Source organism: Capricornis sumatraensis, chromosome 1 (assembly GCF_032405125.1).
Source record: "Capricornis sumatraensis isolate serow.1 chromosome 1, serow.2, whole genome shotgun sequence".
NCBI classification, from domain to species: domain Eukaryota; kingdom Metazoa; phylum Chordata; class Mammalia; order Artiodactyla; family Bovidae; genus Capricornis; species Capricornis sumatraensis.
In genome coordinates this window covers 76,747,971-76,770,602 of record NC_091069.1, presented here as the reverse complement: position 1 = coordinate 76,770,602, position 22,632 = coordinate 76,747,971, and the positions used below count along the sequence as shown (strand labels likewise).

At 37.0% G+C, this 22,632-nt stretch overlaps 1 protein-coding gene across 3 annotated transcripts in view; it reads left to right on the top strand.

Moving 5' to 3' along the window:
- Nucleotides 1–21,307, top strand: part of MSH2 (mutS homolog 2) — an 82,095-nt gene extending 60,788 nt beyond the window's left edge. For all 3 annotated transcript variants that reach the window (XM_068987931.1, XM_068987927.1, XM_068987930.1), the window contains 8 exons: nt 4,933–5,056; nt 6,732–6,882; nt 9,290–9,387; nt 12,715–12,960; nt 14,207–14,411; nt 17,230–17,477; nt 19,069–19,244; nt 21,043–21,307. In XM_068987931.1, the coding sequence (XP_068844032.1) occupies nt 4,933–5,056; nt 6,732–6,882; nt 9,290–9,387; nt 12,715–12,960; nt 14,207–14,411; nt 17,230–17,477; nt 19,069–19,244; nt 21,043–21,213 (1,419 nt within the window). In that variant the 3' untranslated portion in view covers nt 21,214–21,307. The remainder of the gene's footprint in view (nt 1–4,932; nt 5,057–6,731; nt 6,883–9,289; nt 9,388–12,714; nt 12,961–14,206; nt 14,412–17,229; nt 17,478–19,068; nt 19,245–21,042) is intronic.
- The last annotated feature ends 1,325 nt before the right edge of the window (nt 21,308–22,632 follow it).

The window sequence follows — 22,632 nt, the reverse complement described above, 5'->3', positions numbered from 1 at the left end:
TGTTGTTTACAAATCTTGTTTCCAGATGTTGGCTCCTTTTACTACTCTGTCCAAAAGTGGGTTTCTTTTTCTTTTTTCCTATTTGAATTTGCTGCATTTTCTTAATCAGAAAATTATTGTCTTTTATCAGTTCTGAAAAGTTATTAGTCATTATCTCCTCAAATACTGTATTTCTTCATTCTCTTTTTCTAATGCTATGATTAGACGTGTGTTGGCCTCTCAAGTTCTTTTTCAGCATGTGTCTTTGCTGCTTTCTTTGTGGTTACTTCAGATAGTCTAATTTGTCAACTCTGATGTGTAGTTTAACAACCCGTTTTTTAAAAAAAATTAATCATTATATTTTTCATTTATAAAAGTTGTTTGGTTCACTTCTAAGTCTGTCTACTCTTTTTTTTTTAAAGTAATATCTTGTTCTTTGCTCACATGTTCTATTCTCATTCTTTAAATGTTTTAAATATATTTAATATTCCATCTTTAAAATTTCTTGGATTTAAATCTGCTCCTTGTCTTCTTTCTGCTGTCTTTTGTTATTGTTTTGAGTCTCTTACTCATGGTGTCTTGTTTCCTTGTCTGTTATGTATGTTTAGATAATACTCATTTATCTGCATTCTTCCTGTGCAAGTTATACAGGCAAATCATATATCCCCTCAGTTAAAATTTGCTTTTGCTTTATACCCTACAAATGTAATTAACCCAGGAACACTTTTAAGTTAATTTCTCAGTCTGGATCTTTCTACATTTGTTTGGGCAAAGATTAGGCTACTGGCAAAGACTTAGCTGCTGAGAAAGAAACCAGAGTCAGACACCATTGAGCAAATAAATAACAATGGCTTAAAAAGGATAGGGGTTTAATTTTCTATCATGACTGTGTGGGCATAGCAACACAGGGCTGGCAGGGCAGGCTCACTATCTCTGTAGCCCGTCTTCTCCTTTACTTCTCCTTCAAGATCCAGGATAGCTTACTTCCTTAACTTTATTCCAGCCAATGGCAGAGGACAAAGAAGGAAGAGGAGGTCACATTCTGGAAATGGTACACATCATTTCTGCTCACAGTCTTTTGGTTATATGCTCACACCAGCTGCAAGGGAAGCTGGAAAATGTAGTGTTTGTTCTTAGTAGTTAACATTTCTTCTGAAAAATTGTCAGTTCTATCACTGTAGAAGGAGGGGATAATAGAAATGGCCACAACCAGCAGCCTTTTGCATTGCTAAGATAAGTAGCAGACATTTGAAATCCCAATCCAGGTGAAGGCGTTTATTTATTTGTTTATTTTAAATTAGTTTGTACTGGAGTATAGTTGATTTACAGTGTTGTGTTAGTTTCTGCTGTGCAGCAAAGTGAGTTAGTTCTACATATTCCCTGGCAGCTCAGAGGTTAAAGCGTCTGCCTGGAATGCAGGAGACCCTGGTTCAATTCCTGGGTCGGAAAGATCCCCCAGAGAAAGGGATAGGCTAACCACTCCAGTATTCTTGGGCTTCCCTCGTGGCTTAGCTGGTCAAGGATCCACGTGCAGTGCGGGAGACCCAGTTTGATCCCTGGTTTGGGAAGATGCCCTGGAGAAGGGAAAGGCTACCCACTCCAGTATTTTGGCCTGGAGAACTCCATGGACTGTATAGTCTGTGGGTTCACAAAGAGTCAGACGCCACTGAGCAACTTTGACTCCCCCTCATGCATGTATCCACTCCTCGTTAGATTCTTTTCCCGTGTAGGCCATTACAGAGCGTTGAGTAGAGTTCCCCGTGCTGTGTACACTAGATCCTTACTGTTAATAGTTATCTATTGCCTGGAAAACCCCATGGACGGAAGACCTGGCAGGCTACAGTCCACGGGGTCGCAAAGAGTAGGACATGACTAAGCCACTTCCCTTCACCTATTCTATATATAGTAAAGGCAGGCTTTTGGTCACACATTGTCAGAGAGAAGATTCTGCCCCGACTTTCCCTTTCTCGGGGCCCAAGCTGCTGGAGGCAGCTTTCTCTAATTGTTACCATTTCTCATGAGGTAAGATTTTTTAAATGGCCCTGTGGCCTGCTTTATGCTGGGGACTGATTCCGCTTTGTAGGAGCTCAGGTATCTAGTTTTCTCTTAACTATAAACATATTTGAAAAAAATGCTTGTAATATTTTATCTAGTATTTCTAGGATAGTGGAGTTTTTGCTTTTGTTTTTGAAGATTTCTAGTATCTTCCTTATATTCTTTTTCTCCTCTCTAATTACTTCAGTCTCTGTCTTGTGCAATGTCTGATTATATCAAGTCTTTTCTTCTATGTCAGTACAGGTAATTCTATTCAACAGTATCTCTTCACTGTTGTATTTATGTGTTGTTAAGTCCCTAAGTCATGTCCAACTCTTTACAACTCCATGGACTCCAGCACGCCAGACTACCCTTTCCATCACTATCTCCCAGAGTTTGTTCAGACTCAGGTCCTTTGAGTCAGTGGTGCCAGTCTAGGGTAATAGCTGTGTGTGTTTCTGGTGCTAAGTGGCTGATGATATGAAAACAACTCGTAGAAGTCATTGTGTCATGTTTGTTGGAATACTTCAGTTCTAAGTTAGAACACTTAGTTGGGTGGTATATTTTCTTATCCATTGTTTGGGAGCAGTCCAGCATTACCAAAGGACACTCCATTTGGGGTGCAGTCTAAGACTGTTTAGTAAGTTAGAGCTCAGTCATTACTTTCCCTTGCTTCATTTGGGTCTTCTCTCCAGATTGGGATTTTTTTTCTTTTTTTTTACTTTTATTTGCATTTATTTTTTGCGGCATTTATTCCCAGGCCATAAGTTTTTGTTTCTTCAGTTTCTTCTGGGATATCTTTTTCTTCTGTGCAACCTCCTCTTCTGGTTTAGGAACAATCTGTTCTTTTTCAGTAAGGATCATCTCAGTGTGGCAGGGAGAGCTCATGTAGGGGTTGATCCGACCGTGAGCTCTGTAAGTCCTGCGTCGCATCTTGGGGGCTTTGTTCACTTGGATGTGCTCAATGACCAGAGAATCTACATCTAAGCCCTTAAGTTCAGCATTACTCTCTGCATTTTTGAGCATGTGTAGTAAAAATTCAGCACTCTTTGAGCCACCGACCCTGTGTCCAGCCCCACTGTTTGGCCTGTGCACACCTACCAACTCCACCGATGTAACGACGGAATGGCACACATTGCTTCTTTAAAGTGACATCCTTCAGATATTGGTGGCTTTTCAGATATGCATTCCCTTGATGGCCTGGGCAGTTTGACGAGTGTTCTTAAAGTGAACACGAAGATTTGGACCTCTTGATTTGCATGATTTTGTGGGGTTTTCTGCGTCAAGTGAATAGCGTACCATTTTTAGGGGTCACCTCAGGCCGCTTACCGGAAAAGCCAGATTGGGATTATTAAGTGAGCTTTCTCAGGGTTTTTTTGACTCACCCGTAGATTACTGGAAGGTGGGAATGAGGATAGGAATTTAGCCTGGCTCAGCATCACTTCTCTTAAGTTTGTTGGAAGAAGGCAGTTCTGTAACACTGTCAGTCCACCATTGTAGCATTAATTTTTCCCTTGGAGTTATCGTGAGTCTTGGTCCTTGTTTCTAAGTCATCTTCATTGTCTGTTTAAATAACTGTACAGTATTCTGTTGATGTACCATTGTGCAAATATTGTGACGTTCGGCGTTATTTCCAGGCCTTATAACAGATAAATCTGTAGAGATCTTATTCATCCATGTGGTGTTTGCTTCTGTTGCATTATTTCCTTAGACTGAATTTCCAGGAGTAGAATTGCTATGTGAGAGTATAACAAATATCTCTGAGTCTTATCGCATATTGCTTTTTTGTTTTTTTAAGGTTATAGCAATTTAGATTCTCACCAGAAATGAATGAGTATACTAATTTCACTGTAGCCTCATTAGTATTTGGGAGTAGATTTCTTTTTCTTAAAAAAAAAAAAAAAGCTGTAGAATAATATCTTAAGGGTGCTTAAAAATTCATGCCTGTTATTATTATGGAGCTTTAGCATTTTTCTGTGACTTTAGTTTACTACTTATTTTCTCATCTGTGAGTTGTGTATTTTTGTACTTCCCCAGTTAATGACTTGATGTTTTTCTCATACATGCAAACGAGTGCCTTTTAAAAAAAGAAAATGTCAACCTTTACATTTTTATATTTTACAAAGCTATTTTTACAAATCTTCTGCCTTTAAAAAAAGGCAGTTTTGTTTGAAATTTAAAATTTTAGTATATAATAAAGTCTTTTTTTGGTTTAAATTGAGAAAGTTATTTGATAAATGTTTTATTCTCTTTTATGATAGTTTTCTGTAATATTTTACTTTCTCACTCTTGTGTTTGGTATGTGGAGAAGGTATGCTCTAATTAAGTGGATAGTAATTAGGAAGTTATATCAATCTCACATACTGATTTTTTTTTTAATTTCCTCATTTTAGAAAACTGACTCATACTTTTATATGAAATTAGCTCTTTTTAATAGTTCTTATTATGTGTGTGGATAGACATCATTCTTTTTTTTAAAAATAGTCTTTCATAATTTTGTCTGTTCAAGTTTTAGTCATTTTGTTTTGTTTCAAAAAAGGATTTCAAGAACTAACTTTCTGAAATTCCGAAGATAGATCCTTGGTTTGGGCAAAAACCATTCTGTTACAGTCTTTAAACATTGTTTAGGGAAAAATATAAATAAAAATAACATATACTGTTAGTGGTAAAAAGCATCATTAGCACTAAACTGTTTCATATGAATAATTTTTGTGTATCTAGAGGTCTCAGCTCCTAATAAATAGAACTCTTTACATCTGTTAATCAGTAAAAACTCCTTTACAGTTGTGACTGAATAACTTATAGATAGTGAATCATTTAACTCAAAACATTAGTGAATTTTAAATAAGCAAAGAATTACATGACTTCCATCTTTATCCATCACTGATAAAATTTGGCTACACTTTGTTCTGTTTTTAGGTGGAAAACCATGAATTCCTTGTAAAACCTTCATTTGATCCTAACTTGAGTGAATTAAGAGAAATAATGGATGACTTAGAAAAGAAGATGCAGTCAACATTAGTAAGTGCAGCTAGAGATCTAGGTAAGAATGGGCCCTTGAAGGTTTGAATAATTCTTTTGTCTACACAGTATCCACACTGGAGCTAGAAGACACAGTTGATCATGCCACCTCCTTGTTTAAAATGCTAGCCCCGTTTTCTACTGAATAAAATTACAGTCACATAAAGTTTACATACAGGATTCTTTACATCTGGGGCCTGGCCTCCCCTTCAGATTCATCTCTTAACCAATTTCTCTAATCCCAGGATGACCCCACATTCCTGCCAAACAAATCACCCCATATTGCCCTTGCAACATCTTTTAAGTAAGACCTGTTTTAAATGACACTCTTTCTGTAAGCCTAATTCTATTAGGAGTAATTCATTGATTTGGCTTTGGGGTTCCCAAGCACTTCATTAATATCAACTTTAAAAATTACTTGTTTTAAACTCCCTAGCTTATTCCCTAATTTGTCTCACACTGTTTTGTTCTGTCTTGCTCTGAATTTATAAACCTCTTGTAATGAGCATCTTTGACTTTTATGTTAAATGAGTAAATCTTAGCATATCAGAAGGTCCTGCAGAGCAGTATCACTCTAGTATATGCCCGTGTGTGTGCTCAGTCATGTCTGACTCTTTGCGACCCCATGGACTATAGTCCACCAGGCTCCTCCGTCCATGGAATTTTCCAGGCAGAAATAATGGAGGGGGTTGCCATTTCCTTCTCCAGATCGAACTTGCATCTCTTGAGTCTCCTGCATTGGCAGGCAGATTCTTTACCACTGCGCCACCCGGGAAGCCCCCTGTTGTATATGCCCATACCAACATATATAAAAATTATAAAAAATAGTTTCCATGGAGAGTTCATATATGAACTTGATCCTAGAGTTAATCTTTGACTTGAAGGATATTGAAATTTACCCTCCTCTTCTTATATATCTCTCCATGTTCTCTTTATGTGTCTCCTCCCTGGTCAAGTGAGATCTGTCTTTAGTTGTTTGCTGTTTCTAGTACTCCATAGTCATGCTTTAGCAAATAAATTTATTTATCTTAAGTTTTAAGATACTATCTCTCTCTTCTGGTTTGGGGTCTAAAGATGACATTGATGAATGAATGAGGGGAGGACAAGCGTAAAAATTTAAAAATCTTAGGTGCATAGTCTAGCTGATTGATCATGGCCTTTTTTGTGATGCTCCCTACACTTAACAGAGTACAGGGCCTAGTGTTTTCTAGAGCTCCGTTGTCAATCTCAGAGTCTCACACTTTTCTTTGGAGAGTGTATTTTTTTTCCTGTAATTATGCTCTATATTAGTTCCAGGGAAAGGCTTTGGTTAACTAAAGAACCTTCAGCAGAACTCCTCAAGGGTAACAACCATACCTTACCCACCCTCGTGCCCAAAGCATCTGAAACACAGAGCTACCCCACTGCTGGTGCCCTGCAAGCTTGGATGGGTTTACCCAGAACAGGCTCCACATCACAGGCTAACATTAAAAGAGGGATTTAAATATTTTATAGATATGCTTAATTCATGTAGTTTTTTGAGTGAAATAGGATGTGCATCTTTCCCAGTCAGATAGTATGAATAATTTCCAGTATGCTGTCATGTAAATAATAAAAGAATATTTTTCACTATTTAGATTTAAGTATTCTAAACACTTATATTTAAAATGGCTGTACATATCTATGACATACTCTTTCTTTTTTTCCTGATCTTGAAGGCTTAGATCCTGGCAAACAGATTAAACTGGATTCCAGCACACAGTTTGGCTATTATTTCCGAGTAACGTGCAAGGAAGAAAAAGTCCTTCGTAATAATAAAAATTTCAGTACAGTAGATATCCAGAAGAATGGTGTTAAATTTACGAACAGGTTTGTAAGCCTATGTTAAATTAAGTCTTTACTAGTTCCATAAACTATTCTCTGATGAAATGTGAATGTTGCATGATAAGGACGTTTTATTTCTTGATACAAGGCATAAAATAAGATTGAAGCCTTTTTGTTTTTTTCCTTATGAGAGTTTGGTCAGGTATCCTAACGCTACTTGTTGAATAATTCAGCTTTTCCTCATTCACTGAAGTGGCACTTTGAGTTTAAGATTATTCTTTCACGTATCTCTCTTATCTTTTTATCAATATGAAATAGATTATATTACATTTTTTTTGGTGTTTACATATCTGTTAGAGTTAGTTCCCTTTGTATCTCTATTAGTTATTTTCATGTTTATTTTTTTCTAAGGAAATTTTGTTATTCTTCTGATATATCAATTGATGTGTCATTTAGGGAGATGCTATCAACTTTAATGAGGCCATTCATTTGGACTGTAAGTTTTTTTTTAAAAATAATGTCAACGTTGGAAAAAATCTTAGTAGTTTTTTATGTGTTTTCTCTTGCTTATGTTAGGAATAGGAAGCCCCTAAGGCAAATTACTTACTAGTGAAAAAGAATTATTTAAAAATGAAGTAACTGGGAGAGTAAGGCCATTATCCTTTCTCGTCTATATTATTTTAGAACTTATGGCCAGCCTTATTCCCACCCTTCTTGGATATTCTTAGTATTTCCAGTTAGCTTTTGTATATACGCCCCTCTTTTATCCATTTATTTAGTGTTTTTGAGTGTCTGTTATATGCAGACATTATTCTAGGTGTTCAGACAACCTAGTAATGAAAAACAGTGTATCTGTTTAGTTTGTTTCTCGTAACAACTCTCTGAAATAAATAGGACAGGTTATAGTTCTCACCTTTAGATGGAGAGACTGAAACTCCAGTTCCCCAGGACTGGATGACTAGTAACAGTAGATACTCAGACCTAGATCTTCTGTTGCTAGATTTATTAGTAGCTATTTCTTGATCACACAACGTCCCTGATTCAAGAAATTTATACGTTATAACTGACCAGTAAGAGATTTGAAGACGATATAACACCCCAAAAGTTCTGTCTTACCTAAGCCAAAATAGAACTATAAGAAGCTGAACTGAATGGCAGCAGTGGTTCCAAAAGTTGTGAAAAGCTCATTTGTTTGTTCATTCATTGATTTGTGTCAGCAAATTGAATGCTTGCCGTGGGTCTGACTTTCTGATCATGTAATTGTCCTTCTTAAGAACCTCTAATCCTGTCATCAGGAAAAATCTAAAATCTGTACCATAACCCATACAGTCTGGTTCCTGCCCACACCTCTTCTCTCTGGCAGCTCTTCCCTTCACACAGCAGTCTCACTTTTATAGTATCTTTGCTTCTCTCTCTTTTCCTTTAACCCTTCCCACTTGCCTGTTTCGCAGCAGTCTGTTAGTGCCCCTCTGCTGTTCTTGAGCTGTATATGTGTGCTATGCCACTGGCTGATTGCATCATGTTCACAGTTACTGCCTTGGTTGACTGATATTTCCTCCTCCTTGTAAGTACTTCACCTCTTTCTTGAATCTACTGTGAGCCCCTCACCTTGTTTTTTTGTTTTTAACTTCCTTTGATATCAGTGAATATTTTTTCTCTATTCTCATTTTTCGTCTTCATTTTTTGCTTTAACCTATAATTTTTATTTTCTCTTTAAACCACTCAGTAGAATTGTTTTCAAAACATTTTCCTTACTTTGACAACTTTTAGTATGAAAAGACAGTTTCCTATGGTAATGAGAAAAACTGTGTGGAGTGTGTGTGTGTGTGTGTGGTTTTTTAATTGGGGTATAGTTGATTATTTGTCTTTCTCTGACTTATTTCTCTAAGCATGATATTCTTTAGATCCATTCACATTTCTGCAAGTGGTTCATTATTTTTAATGGCTCAGTAATATACACACACACCACACCTTTATCCATTCATATGTTGATGAGCAGTTGATTTGCTTCCATATCTTGGGTGTTGTAAATAGTGCTGCTTGTGTGTGTATTTTAAAAGAGAAGATGACCTCTGTCCTAATAGGGATGAAGACTGCTGCTGCTGCTGCTGCTAAGTCACTTCAGTTGTGTCCGACTCTGTGACCCCATAGACGGCAGCCCACCAGGCTCCACTGTCCCTGGGATGGAGACTTACTCAGAATTTTACGCAAGGGAATAAGTTTTATAGCAAGAATTGTGCCAGTGGGCCATTCCAAACAGCATAAATGTTAATACACTGAATTCCAATCACATCCACCCCTAATGAGTTGCCCATTTTCTCCTGATGTTTCCATTTTAATTATTGTTTTGATGCTTTATAGGATAATACTCCGGATATATTTCACAGGTAGTGCACATTACCTCCAGTGGATGTTTTAATATTTCTAATAATACCATTATCTTGATTTGCAGTAAACTGACTTCTCTCAATGAAGAGTATACCAAAAATAAAACTGAATATGAGGAAGCCCAGAATGCCATTGTGAAAGAAATTGTCAATATTTCTTCAGGTAAATTTAACAGAACCAATACATTAGATGTTCGGAAAATGACCTGGATTTTGGTAACAAATAATATTGGGCTGTTTGAAGAGTGGGTTTTTTGTTTTTGTTTTTTTAAAGCTGCTGCACACTGTGACTATTGTGTTAAGCTTCTTCTGAAGGAATGCATGCTGTGTTGCATTAGGAAAATTAACTGGAGGTTGTTCTCCTACCTAGAAAGATGAGCTAGTGCAGGCTAAGGAATGGGAATATTCTGTAACATTCTGTAAAACAAAGACAGACAGAAAAGCACAAAACTTGTAACAAGGAAAAGAAACACTAGGGACTATAAGGCACAAATACCTCAGATCTAGGAGCTCATGCTCTAGGTTATGGAAATAAATAAAGCAAATAGAAATTATATAGGCAGCAAGCTTTTTTGAGTTCTGCGTGCCATTTCATAGATTTTCAGAGTCTGTTCTTGAGGACACCTGTTAGAAATTATTCTTTTTTTTTCCCCTCGCCATGTTGTGTGGCTTGTGGCATCTTAATTCCCTGAACAGGGATTGAACCAAGGCCACAGCAGTTAGAAGTACTGAATCCCATCCACTGGACTGCCAGGGAGCTCCCAGGATGATTGTTGTATAATTGAAACGACAGCCTGACTTGGCTCTGTGACACCCTTAGCATGGAATGAATGTATATAGCACAGGGGTAGGTGGCGATGTGTTAAGCTGGAAGTCTCTGCCTATCATCATGTGTGTGTATTGAGCACAACCTCTATTGTGCCTTAAAAAAAAATCACCAAAGAATTACCTTAGCCAAGTGATCAAGGTTGACATTGCCAGTGACAAATGACATTATATGTATGTGCTTCCTGATGTGATGTCGAGGAAAAGATACAGCACCTGTGTACAGGCATACCTCGTTGTATTCACAGGTATTGTCTTCTTTTGTCTTGTCTTACAAATTGAACGTTTGTGGCAACTCTGCCTTGTCAGATGATGGTTAGCATTCTTTAGCAATGTATAGTGTAAATATAACTTCTATATGCACTGTGAAACCAAAACATTTGTGTGACTCACTTTATTGTGATATTCCTTTTATTGTGGTAGTCTGGAACTGAACCTGCAATATCTCCAGGATAGGCCTGTAGTGTTCCTGACCGCCCCCCCCCCCCAAAAAAAATCTGAATAGTAACAAGAAGGAAAATGTTGGATAAATTTAGATCGTGGGACAAACTTTTTAAGGCCTGCACTCTTTAAAAATGTCAGTGTCAGCACTTCCCCAGTGATTAAGGCTCCAAGCTTCCAGTGCCGGAGGCAGGGTTTCTATCCCTGGTCAGGGAACCAAGATCTCATGTGCCATGCAGCTTGGCCAAAACATAACAAACAAAAAGCATGTCAGTTTCATGGAAGCAAAGAAGAAATTGGAAGATTGTGTTCGAGATTAAAGGAGACTTCAAGTGACAGGACAGTCAAAGACATGAAGATGATCCTTGATTGAATCTGGGACTAGGGGTTGGACCTGGGGACTAGCTGTGAAGGACACCATTAGGACAAGTTGGCAAAGTTTAATATAACATAATAAGGTATTGGTGTCCTACTTCTTGGGTGTGTATTGTGATTAAGTAGGAGGATGTCCTCCTACTTGTTCTCAGGATATGGGTACTGAATTATTTAGGAGTAATAAGTCATTTTAAAAGTATAAGCATGTATAATTTTGTAAATTGTTTTATTATGAATTTTTATAGTAAATCAGAAAGAAGCATAACACTTTTAAAGGGTTTTATTATATCTTATATTTGTGTTGAGATGAATGAGATCTGTAAAGATTACATTTTTGTTTGGTGTTAATCAGATCACTGTAGCATGGAGATCTTCTAGTTGAATTATGTTCCTTCCTAGATGGCGCTGCAAGGACCCTAAAAATACACTGTGTAAATTCAAATTGGAAGTCTTCCCCCAAAATAATATTAACTAATATTCGTTAAGCACTTAGTATGTTAAAGCTGTTAGATGTTAACATTTGAAAAGAAGGTTTTGTATTTGGAGTCACCTTGAATTGAAATGAAATCTCTTCTTGGTCTAATATGCACATTGTAAACTATCTTTATTAAAAATATAATAGATCATTTTTCTAATTTTCTATCTTACTCTTAAACCAGAAAAGGTGATGCTGTTAAGAACCAGTTGATGTGAGATACCAAATACAGACTCTTGATTGAGAGGCTTGTTTTCTTTTATTATAAATCTGTTCATGTTAGTATGTTAGAAGTTTTGTGAGAATTATGTAAGTACTCCACTAATACTTAAGTAATTCTCAAATGTCCCTGTTGCTGTATGGTAGGGTAATGAGAACTCTCCCCTTCCCCCCTGTTTTATATGTTAGGTAAAACAGGAATAAATTTTAAAGTGAAACATTAAGAATTATTTGTATTTGGCCATTTATACATGAATTTTTATTTTCTCACTTTTATGGGGGTTAAAGGAATCAAAGATGAATCAGATTTCCTGCTATTTGATTAAGCTTGTAATGTATTTTTCTAAAATGAGATGGTGTTCTCTTGAATGTCTCTTAAGGCTTTGGTCACATTGATATCCATGTGATAGTTCCACATAACCCAGGTGCCTGTTATACCAACCCCTCCAACCTGTTAAAATTTTGAAATCTGTTCTAGAAATTTGGACCATTTTTATTGGCTATTCATGCTTTGCCTAGCATGTGTGAGGGACTGTTTAATGTATGCAATAACTTTTAGTTTTATTGCTGTAGCAGAGTGGAATCTTGTTGAAAGTGTTCTGAGTGACAATTATGGATCTAAATTTATGCTAAAATTTAATTGCATGGCAGGAAACAACCTCAAGTAACAATCTTGACAGTCACATTATATCTTATACCTGGTGTTTGCAGGTTTCTTAGCATAATTGTGAAATGCCATCCTGGTTTCAGGCTCTTAAAATTTAGAACTCTGCCTCGCCCTGCTTTTCTTACTTGGAATATATCATGAAAGTGCTCCCATGAAACTTTCTCTTATTTTTTTTTAAACCTCTGCCTCATTTCTTTATATAACCAGCCATGTGCTTTTATATTTTAATGGATTTTGATAAGAGATTTTTGAAATCCCTTGATAGTAAGGAGAAACATGTGACAAGACATTTTAACCTCTTGTTGAATTTTAGGTGTTCCTTTCACATTTAGTTATAGCAAAAACCTCTGTTAATTTTTTTTAAGCATATAAATTAGGAAATAGATTTTGAATTCACAGATGGAATCAGGTTGAATTTTTTCTTAAAGCTGCTTATCTGTGTTTTTTCTTATTCCATCCTCCTGTGCACTCTCTCTGTTTTTACACAGGCTATGTAGAACCAATGCAGACATTCAACGACGTGTTAGCTCAGCTGGATGCTGTTGTCAGCTTTGCTCATGTGTCCAATGCAGCACCTGTTCCATATGTACGGCCAGTCATTTTGGAAAAAGGACGAGGGAGAATTACACTGAAAGCATCCAGACATGCTTGTGTGGAAGTTCAAGATGAAGTCGCATTTATTCCTAATGATGTTCACTTTGAAAAAGATAAACAAATGTTCCACATCATTACTGGTAGAAACCTTATTTATGGGCTTTTGGGGAATAGTGTTTCCCCTTGTTTATGTTGGAGCAGATGGTTATTTTAGGTTGATGTAGAAAATCCTAGTCTTTGATGGTAGAAAAAGAATGTGTTTTCATAATAGTTAGTAATATATTAATAACATGTGAGTGAATGAATATATGAATGAACAAGAATGAAACTACTATTCCAGGGGTTCAAAATAAACATCTCTTCATCCTCGAAGTGCACCTTTGGGCCAGACCGTTTCAGTAGTGAGGTCATTGAAGGTCAAGCAGAATTAGCTGCTAGAATGACTTCAGCTTAGGATAGCAGTTCTCTTAAAGACACAATACTATATTCATGTGAAACTAAATAGAAGTAGACTTGTGTGTAGACCAATGTAGCATGTCTCAGACTAAAGCATTTTGAGATATCTTAACCAGATTCTAGAAAACAAAAGTGTTAGAGTGCAGGGGTGGTAGGAACCTTTGGATAAATGTATTTGGGAAACAGTCAGTGATTATATTTTATTCCCCTAATTGGATTTTTGAGTTGTTCATATAACTTAACCCATCATCTCTAGCCTTTTTGGCACCAGGGATCAGTTTCATGGAAGATGGTTTTTCCACGGACCAGGGTGAGGGAAGGGATAGTTTGGGGGTGATTCAAGCCCAATACATTTATGCTATACTTTATTTCTGTTGTTACATCAGCTCCACCTCAGCTCATTAGGCAATAGTTTCCGGAGGTTGGGGACCCATGGTCTAACCCGTTAATTGGTAAATTTCATGTTTTCCAAAAGTGGATCATGTCCTTGGGTTTTAGTGTGGAGTTTATGTGATTTGAGGTATTTGATCACCGATTCATTCTCTACTAGATCCATAATAGTGTTAATTAATCAATTAGGCCGGTACTGCTTTCCTGAGTGTCATAAAGTTATCCTGCAGGCAGCTTTGTGAGCTGTGGGGCAGTACCTATATGGTCTTCCTAGATCATAGTCAGATTATAGATAAGATATATTTTTCATGGGTTCTTTTGAAGAAGGGCACAGCATAGGTTTGTCTGAACATAAAATGGTATTGTTTCAGGGACTAGTGTAAGGGAGGAACTTTGTTCATGCCTTTGGGCAGCCTGTGGTCTGCTTTTCGTATGTTATATCACAAGAGAGTTATCAATGTGCAACTTAGGACTAATAGTCAATTATTATTAGCAAAAGTAAGTTAATAATTTTGCTTTTTGATATAATTTGTTTTATAGGTCCCAACATGGGAGGGAAATCGACATATATTCGCCAGACTGGGGTGGTAGTTCTCATGGCCCAGATTGGGTGTTTTGTGCCATGTGAGTGGGCAGAAGTGTCCATTGTGGACTGCATCTTGGCCCGGGTAGGGGCTGGTGACAGTCAGTTGAAAGGAGTCTCCACGTTTATGGCTGAAATGTTAGAAACTGCTTCTATTCTCAGGTGAGTACAGTTCCCCGTCTCCTGAAAGTAGAAATGGATGTCTCTGTCCTTTGAAACATTTGCAGTCTTTTATTTAGTTTAATAGTTTTCTTGTGAGCTCTATGTACTTTATATTGTCTTTTTTTTTTTTTTAAACTCTTGATTTATTTATTTTTCTATGTTGGGTCTTAGTTTCCCTGAGGCATGAGGAATCTTCCTATATGAGGGATCAAACCTGCGTCCGCTGCATTGCAAGGTGGATTCCTTACTGCTGGGCAACCAGGGAAGTCCTACTTTATATTATAAAAGGGTGCTAGTGCCGGCATCCAGCTCCCGCAGGATCCAGGGGAACCTGAAGGAGAAACGGTGTCGGCGGACGAATGAATGAGAGAGGAATAGAGGAAAGAAAGAGGCTGATATTCCTTGGTTTACATAGAAAGCCAATAAAACCCTGAGACAAGGAGTTTGCCCTGTTCACGGAGGCCACAGGTGCCCTCCCGGTCTCCCGAGGAAATGAAGACGCAGAACGTTTTCCCCATTCAGGTCTTAGAAACCCAGGCAGATAAGTGAATGCAGGGAGCCTCTTTGCTCCAAGGGATCAGCCTGAAAAAGAGAGTAAGAGAGAGAAAGAAAAGAAAGAAAAAGAAAAAAAAAACAGAGACACGGAGTGACCAAGCTTCTTCGAGCGAGGCCCCCTATTTTTATTTTCAAAAGGGTCTTTTATACCTTTACTTGTACATAGAGGGAAATGAAAGATGCAAAGTCATACAGAGTCAGCCCAAACATTACATCTGTTTTGTCTTTATTGAAACCAGGATTTTTTCTGCAAACCTTTCCCATAGACAGTGTTGTGTACATTATCTTCTTGCCTTGGAGGCCTGTGGACATTTTATGACCAAAGGCTGCTCAACCAGAAAACTTATTTTTCCTTGAAATGTTTTTTCTTTACATTTCTAATCTATGTCAGCCTCAGAAAGTATTAAACAAGTTACATTTCTCGGGGAGCAAAGGTGCAGTGAGTTACAAGAAAGAACCAATTAGCTCAAAAGTCTGATGTGGTTAATTTCAAGGCTATACTTGTTTTTCTTACATTCCAACTATGTTAACTAATGCACTCCCAGGTGCACAGTGGATAAGAGATACGGGAACTTAGCAACAAGCATTGGCCCAATAATGAAATCCTACACCAATGCTACTCTAATAACTTTTAACTCTTTGAAAGGCTCTATGTTTTAGGCTTCCCATACCTCTCACAGTTGGGAGGCTGTGAACAATCATATGCGTAGCTGCAAGAGTCTGGATAAACCTGTCAAGCAAGCCAGAATGCTAACAGAGGGGGTTTGAATTGAAATATTCCTCTCATGTCCTGGAGACTTATTAGCTAGAGCCCTAAGTTGATTTCCTCCAGAGAAAGGTGGTCGAGGAAAAAAAAAAAAAAGAAAGGTGGTCGAGGATAGCCCCCTGTTAATGTCAGAGGAGTTGGTGAAAGTCATGAAATAATAAAACAGACAGATTCTGGTTTGGGGGTAGATGCTCGAGAAGGGGGGCCCCTCGAGGCCTGATCTCACCTTTGCCCGTCAGGCCTCTTCCTCATGACCTTGCCATTGGCGGGATGCCCCACGCTGGCTCCTGGCATGCTAGTTGTGGAAAGCTTCTTTTATTATTTTTTATTTTTTGGCTATACCATGTGGCATGCGGGATCTTTGTTCCCCAGCCCAGGATTGAACCCGTACCCCCTGCAGGAGAAGCACAGTCTTAACCTCTAGACCGCCCGGAAGGCCCATCTTTGATTTTTAAAGTTGTCTTCTTAAGGTTTCTAGTAGTTGTTCACCTTATAAGTCTCTCCACTGTCATGCTTTTGCTTACACTGGTCACACTGCCTGAACAGGTCCTTCCGTGCTGTTTACCAAGTCCTTTTCTAATCTTTAAGGACTTCCCTGGTGGCTCAGACAGTAAAGCGTCTGTCTACAATGCGGGAGACCCAGATTCAATCCCTGGGTTGGGAAGATCCCCTGGAGAAGGAAATGGCAGTCCACTCCAGGACTATTGCCTGGAAAATCCCATGGACAGAGGAATCTGGTAGGCTACAGTCCATGGGATTGCAAAGAGTCGGACATGACTGAGCCACTTCACTCACTCAGTTTCTAATCTTTATATGCCCTTAACAGAAATTCTGCTTCTTTGATGACTTTCTTTGTCTCATGTGCCTAAGGTCACAAGTGTTTTTTCAGACTCTTTGACATGCCTGTAATTTATTAGCTGTTTATTTTAGAGGTTATGAAATCTCTTGTCTTTATTTTATTTTTAGGAGCTTCCTTGCAGACAGGGAGGCTATGCCTTCTGTTTCTTGGAGTCTTCTGAAGTACTCTGCATATAGTAGATCCTTAATAAATTATGTATTGATTATTCAATACATAATTATATGTAAAATTATAAAAACCAGTACAGACGTTCAGTATAGTAATTGGTAAAGTTCCCCTTACATTTGGTTAAAGAGAAAAGAAAATGCTAATATGTGGTGTTGGCAGGGCTGTAGCAGGCACATAGATTTATGTGACCATCAGCCGTGTATGTGAGAGTATCACCACACCCTCGTCCCATGTTCTTTGAGCGTTACTTTTTTAAATCTTGACTGATTTGATTGTCAAGAAATACTTTATCTGGAAATTTTTAGATGAGCTAGTGGGGTTGGTAATTTAAAAAATACTTATTCACCATTTGTTTCCTTTTATAATCTGTTAATGTTTGTGGCACACTTTCTCATGTATTGCCTTAATTTTTTTTCTTGTATTACCACATGCTGCGTCATGGGAAATTTTCATGTAATTATGTGTTTCAGGTCTGCAACCAAAGATTCCTTAATAATCATAGATGAATTGGGAAGAGGAACCTCTACCTATGATGGATTTGGATTAGCGTGGGCTATATCAGAGTACATTGCAACGAAGATCGGTGCTTTTTGCATGTTTGCAACCCATTTTCATGAACTTACAGCCTTGGCCAATCAAATACCTACTGTTAATAATCTGCATGTCACAGCACTAACTACTGAAGAGACTTTAACTATGCTTTATCAGGTGAAGAAAGGTGAGCACATTCCACTGGTGTGCTGTAAATTCAGTGTTCCTACCCTTGGAATCATCAGTAATTGCCTTATTCTACAGTAGGATGAATTATTGATGTTTTATCTGTAAAATGTTTACCTCTTTACAGTGTAGGGACAGGGACATGGGTATGTTATTTACATTTCTATGTCTCATAATAGAACCATTCATTTTAAAACAGTCACCAAAAGCATGATCTACACTCTGAACATCATCATGGATTTTATACTGCCTCTCAGGTCACCATGTTTTCTTGTCAAATTAGCTGTGGTGGTGGCTTAATCACTAAGCTGTGTCCAACTTTTACAACCCCATGGCCTGTAGCCCGACAGGCTCCTCTCTCCATGGGATTTCCCAGGCAAGAATGCTGGAGTGGGTTGCCATTTCCTACTCCTTTTTATATAAACAGCTTAAAGTTGGGGTTTCCAGAGATCTTGAAACTGTTGGTAGTTACGACTTATTTGTTGGTATTTCAACCTTTCGGAAAAGTTTGTTGTTAGTGGGTCTGGCAGCTAATCAGATGACCGCATTGATGAGATTGACATACTGTAAAGGTTTTATTGCTTTAACATTTCATTACACATCAGAATAGCTTTTTTAGATGGCTTTTTTATTTCCCATGAACATGTTTTTTCTGTTATCTGTTGGTTGCACATAAATGAGGTACTATTTTAAATTCTGTTTTGCTTATGTTTGTATCCTTTTGAGTTACTATTTGCATCATTATTGTTGATAGAGAATATAGATACCCTTGGTTAGACTTGGCATATAGCATGAAGTTGAGGTTTGGGTTTTAAAAAGTGTTTTGTGTGATAAAGAAATGGGTTCAAAATATTGAAAAAGATCAGGTGAAGATAGGAACAGGTTTGGCCTTCACTGTGGATGTTTGTCAAACACTTGCTTCTATTTTATTTTTGTTTCTCTAAGTTGTATAAAATATCCAGCTCCAGAATGCTTGGGATGTCTACTAGGCCAAAAGAAAATTTACAGTTGAGGCAAAAATGGGAGCTCTATGATAACGCTGTGAGCATTGTTGATACTAAATGTTTGGAAGAAATATCTTAAGTCAGTTTATTTTCTACCCACAGGGGTGAAGATAACATGCCTAGTCAGTAAACTTACTAGTCTACATTTGGGTCAAAAATTTCATTGTCATATGAAGTACATTTTGAATTAAATATTGCTCCTAATTAGAGACACTTTATATTTATCTCTTTTTTTTATAGTACTTTAGTTCCTCCCTTTCAAAATAAGAAAACTTCAGAGATATTATGTTGATTAATCTTTCTTCAGATTCAGTTATTTGTCTAGACCTTTGAGGATTATCTATCAAGCCTTTTCTCTGTTTTTATAATTTTTCCTACTACATTTGTCAAGGATAAAATATAGGGCTGTATTGCCAAGTCATAATCACTTTTCATTGGAGGCTTAATTAAAATTCCTTTAAGTTACTCTGAAACATTTGGCTAATGCATTTGAAAAATGCAACGTTAAGTTTCCTGATGACAGAGTGAGAAAAATAAATTCTATTTATATACATTGCCCTCTCTTCCTACTCCCCAAATTTCTTATAGGTGTCTGTGATCAAAGTTTTGGGATTCATGTTGCTGAGCTTGCTAATTTCCCCCGGCATGTAATAGAGTGTGCCAAACAGAAAGCCCTGGAGTTGGAGGAGTTTCAGAATATTGGGAAACCACAGGAATGTGATGAAATGGAACCAGCAGCAAAGAGGTGCTATCTGGAAAGAGAGGTTTGTCCGATTGTTCTTGTAGTTATTTTTTCCTCTGTATGATTCTATTTAATTATTGATCATTCATTATTGGTTTCTTTCTTTTTTTTTTTCATTATTGGTTTCTACTAACATTTCTTTGCATGGCAAAGAATCCGTCTGTATCATTTTGGTTTCACCACTACACACATCTGCACAATCAAAAGATATCATTTCAAGTACCAGATTTCAAAAGTAGGAGGATAGGAATATTACTGTAGGTTTAAAATATGTAATTCAGAGGAGTTATAAAAGTCCACACACATCTTTGATTACCTATAAACAAATAGATCAAGTCCAGTTAAATTACATATTTATTCAAATACTTATTAGTTAAGATGATAAATATAAACACAGTTCCTGCCCTCCAGTTGTTTAGTTGGGGATGTAGTAATAGTGAACATGTCATAGAGAACGTGACAGGTGTTTACGTAGGAAAGCTCTCTGTGGGCAGGCTTTTCAGTTCTTGTGGGAGAAGTGGATCTTAAGTTGGACCTTCTGAGTGGTGGGTGAAATTGAGGTGTTCACACAGAAAGGTATAAGCATTAATTTGCCTGGTGTATTTTTAAAAAATTAAAGGATTATTATTAATAGTTTTCCATAATAACAAAAATAAAAGAATTTTAATTTACTTCTGGCAGCATTTACTGTGATAATGCATTGTGACAACTTCTCGGCACATTGTTAGCTTTTTTACCCAGTGAAATTTTTGTTCTTGTTTGGATAGATGTTACAATAATAGATGATGTGTATGGTTTTTGAAGATGTTATCTGTTGTGTCTGTACAAGCAGGAGAAATGTATTAGAACTTGTTAATAGTTTTACCTAGGGAAGATTGCCATTCTGGATGTGAAATGGTCTTAGTATCAGCAGCACAGCTATCCATGATCCAGGATTAGGTAGACTCCTTTATGTAACTGGTTCCAATTAGAACAGAAATCATATACTTTTGATAACGTTACTTATAATGAATTTTTTAAAAATTCTTAAGGGAGACATATAACACAGAATTATCAATGTTACTCAGTCTAGATTTATTGGGGGGAAAGGCACTTGTTATTTAACAGAGATGTAGTTCTTCTTTATCTTCTCATTTGGGTTATCTACCTTTAACTTTTAATAAGGTATGTATGGCCAACTGGCTCCCTGGTAGCGGACTTTAGTTCTGTTTCATATGTAGTGATAAACATTATACCTTTTGCCAGGCACTGTTCTTAGCACTGTGCACATACTAACTCTAATTCTCACAGCAGCCCTGTATTGTTCATAATATTATTGTCCCTATTTTATGGATGAGGAATATGTGTTAAGGAATTTGCCCATGGTTCACACAGCAAGTAACAACCATGTTCTTTAGAATGGCAATAAGCAGGCAGTAAAATAAAGAAGAAACATCCCATGTGTATGTATATGATTACTAAATTTTCAGTGACTGTTTATGCCTCACAGTATTTGCAAACCTTGAGTTCTTTTTTCCCCAGAAGGCTAAGTTATGTATCAGTTACAAAACCTGAGGGATTTGGAAACTACTAAAATATTCAGTCCCTTTTTCATTAGCAGCTGAAAATACAGTTATAAATATCCTTTTAATGACTTGCTATGAAATACAGTCAACTGAGGGCTTTGCTATAAATTCTAAATGGTGTGCACTTTAGAGAATGTTTAAATATTGGGTGGTATGTTTAGATTGAAATTGTAATGAAACAAGTCATTACTATTTAATGTGACTTAGAAAAGTCATTTTTAAAAGACTAATGAAATGTTCACATGTATTTTTCAGCAAGGTGAAAAAATTATTCAAGAATTTCTGTCCAAGGTAAAGCAAGTGCCCTTTACTGAAATGTCAGAAGAAAGCATCACAAGAAAGTTAAAACAGCTAAAAGCTGAGGTGATCGCAAAGAATAATAGTTTTGTAAATGAAATCATTTCCCGAATAAAGGTAACTGCGTGAGTAAATTCTGCTAATGGATTGAAGATAATATTGATAACCTATTGTTTGTAACGCTTTTGTACTGTTTTATATTAACCCCTTTTCCATACTGTTGGCAATTGATGCCCGTGGGGTATCACATTAGTAAAATATTTAGTATACTTTGTGCTCCCTGAGTATATTTTCAAAAATCTTTATTTTGAAAAATGAAAGTTGTAACTGAGGAATACGTAAATAGACATCGGCAATAGTAGGCAAAATGTTGAATATCATAAATAAAATCATGTGTTAGTTTTTAGAATTTGATATGTGTTGTATTTCTTTGCAATAAGACTTTTACACATTTTTCCATATTCCTGAATGGTAAGAAACAAGTAGCCTGGAGACTTGTAAGAAAGTGAGGGATCTTAAAGCTGGAAGGAACTCACGGAACTCATTTCCAGTGGTTCTGCAGTGTCCATCTGTTGGTAGGAGCCAGGTTAGCTGCTTGCACATTAGCTGAGAAACTTAGAAATCCAGGTCCTGGTGTGATCCTCCATCCCATCTGGCATTCTCCCACCCCCGGTCTGTGATAAGACTTAGAAACCTGGATTTTAAAAATCTTTCAGATTGAACCCTGATTTAATGGAGAGGTTAATAAGAGTCTAATGGCTGGTCCTGCTGAATGCGAGAAGGACAGACAGCCTTTTTAATAAAAGATGATAAGATGATAGGGTATTCATATAGGAACAAAATGAAATTGGATCTGTAGTCCATATCATATATAAAAATCAACTCCAGTGAATTTTCTACCTAAATGTATATAGCAACACTACCAAGTTTTTTATGTTGTAGTTCTATTGAAAATGATATAGGGAAATATTTTTATGACTATTTGGGAAATATGAAAATGGCTTTGGAAAGGATTTCTTAAGTCAAATACCATCTTAAGTTTGACACACTTAGCTATATTGAAATTGGGAAATTATTTTCATTAAAAGATATCACAAAGTGAAAAGACTACGGGTGACTATTGAACAGTGGGGGCGGTTAGGGACAGTGACTGCCTCTCCCCACCTCCCGTGCAATTAAAAATCCACATAAGACTTTACAGTCCCTCCATAGGTTCAGCCAACTGTGTATCATATGGTATTGCAGTACGTATTGAAAAAAACCCAAGTATAAACAGACCCACACAGTTCAAATCAGTGTTGTTCAAGGGTCAGCTGTAGATCCATAATGGAGAACATATTGGTACCACATAAAATATCAAAGAATATGTATCCAGAATATATAAAGAACTATAAAAATCACTAAACAGACACAACTCAGTACCGCCCATTAACAAAAAGACAGCCCAGTTAAAAGGCAAAGGTCTGAATAGATAATTTTCCAAGGAAGATATGCAAATAGCCAATAAGCACATGAAAAGATGCAAAATGTTATCAGGGAAGTACACAC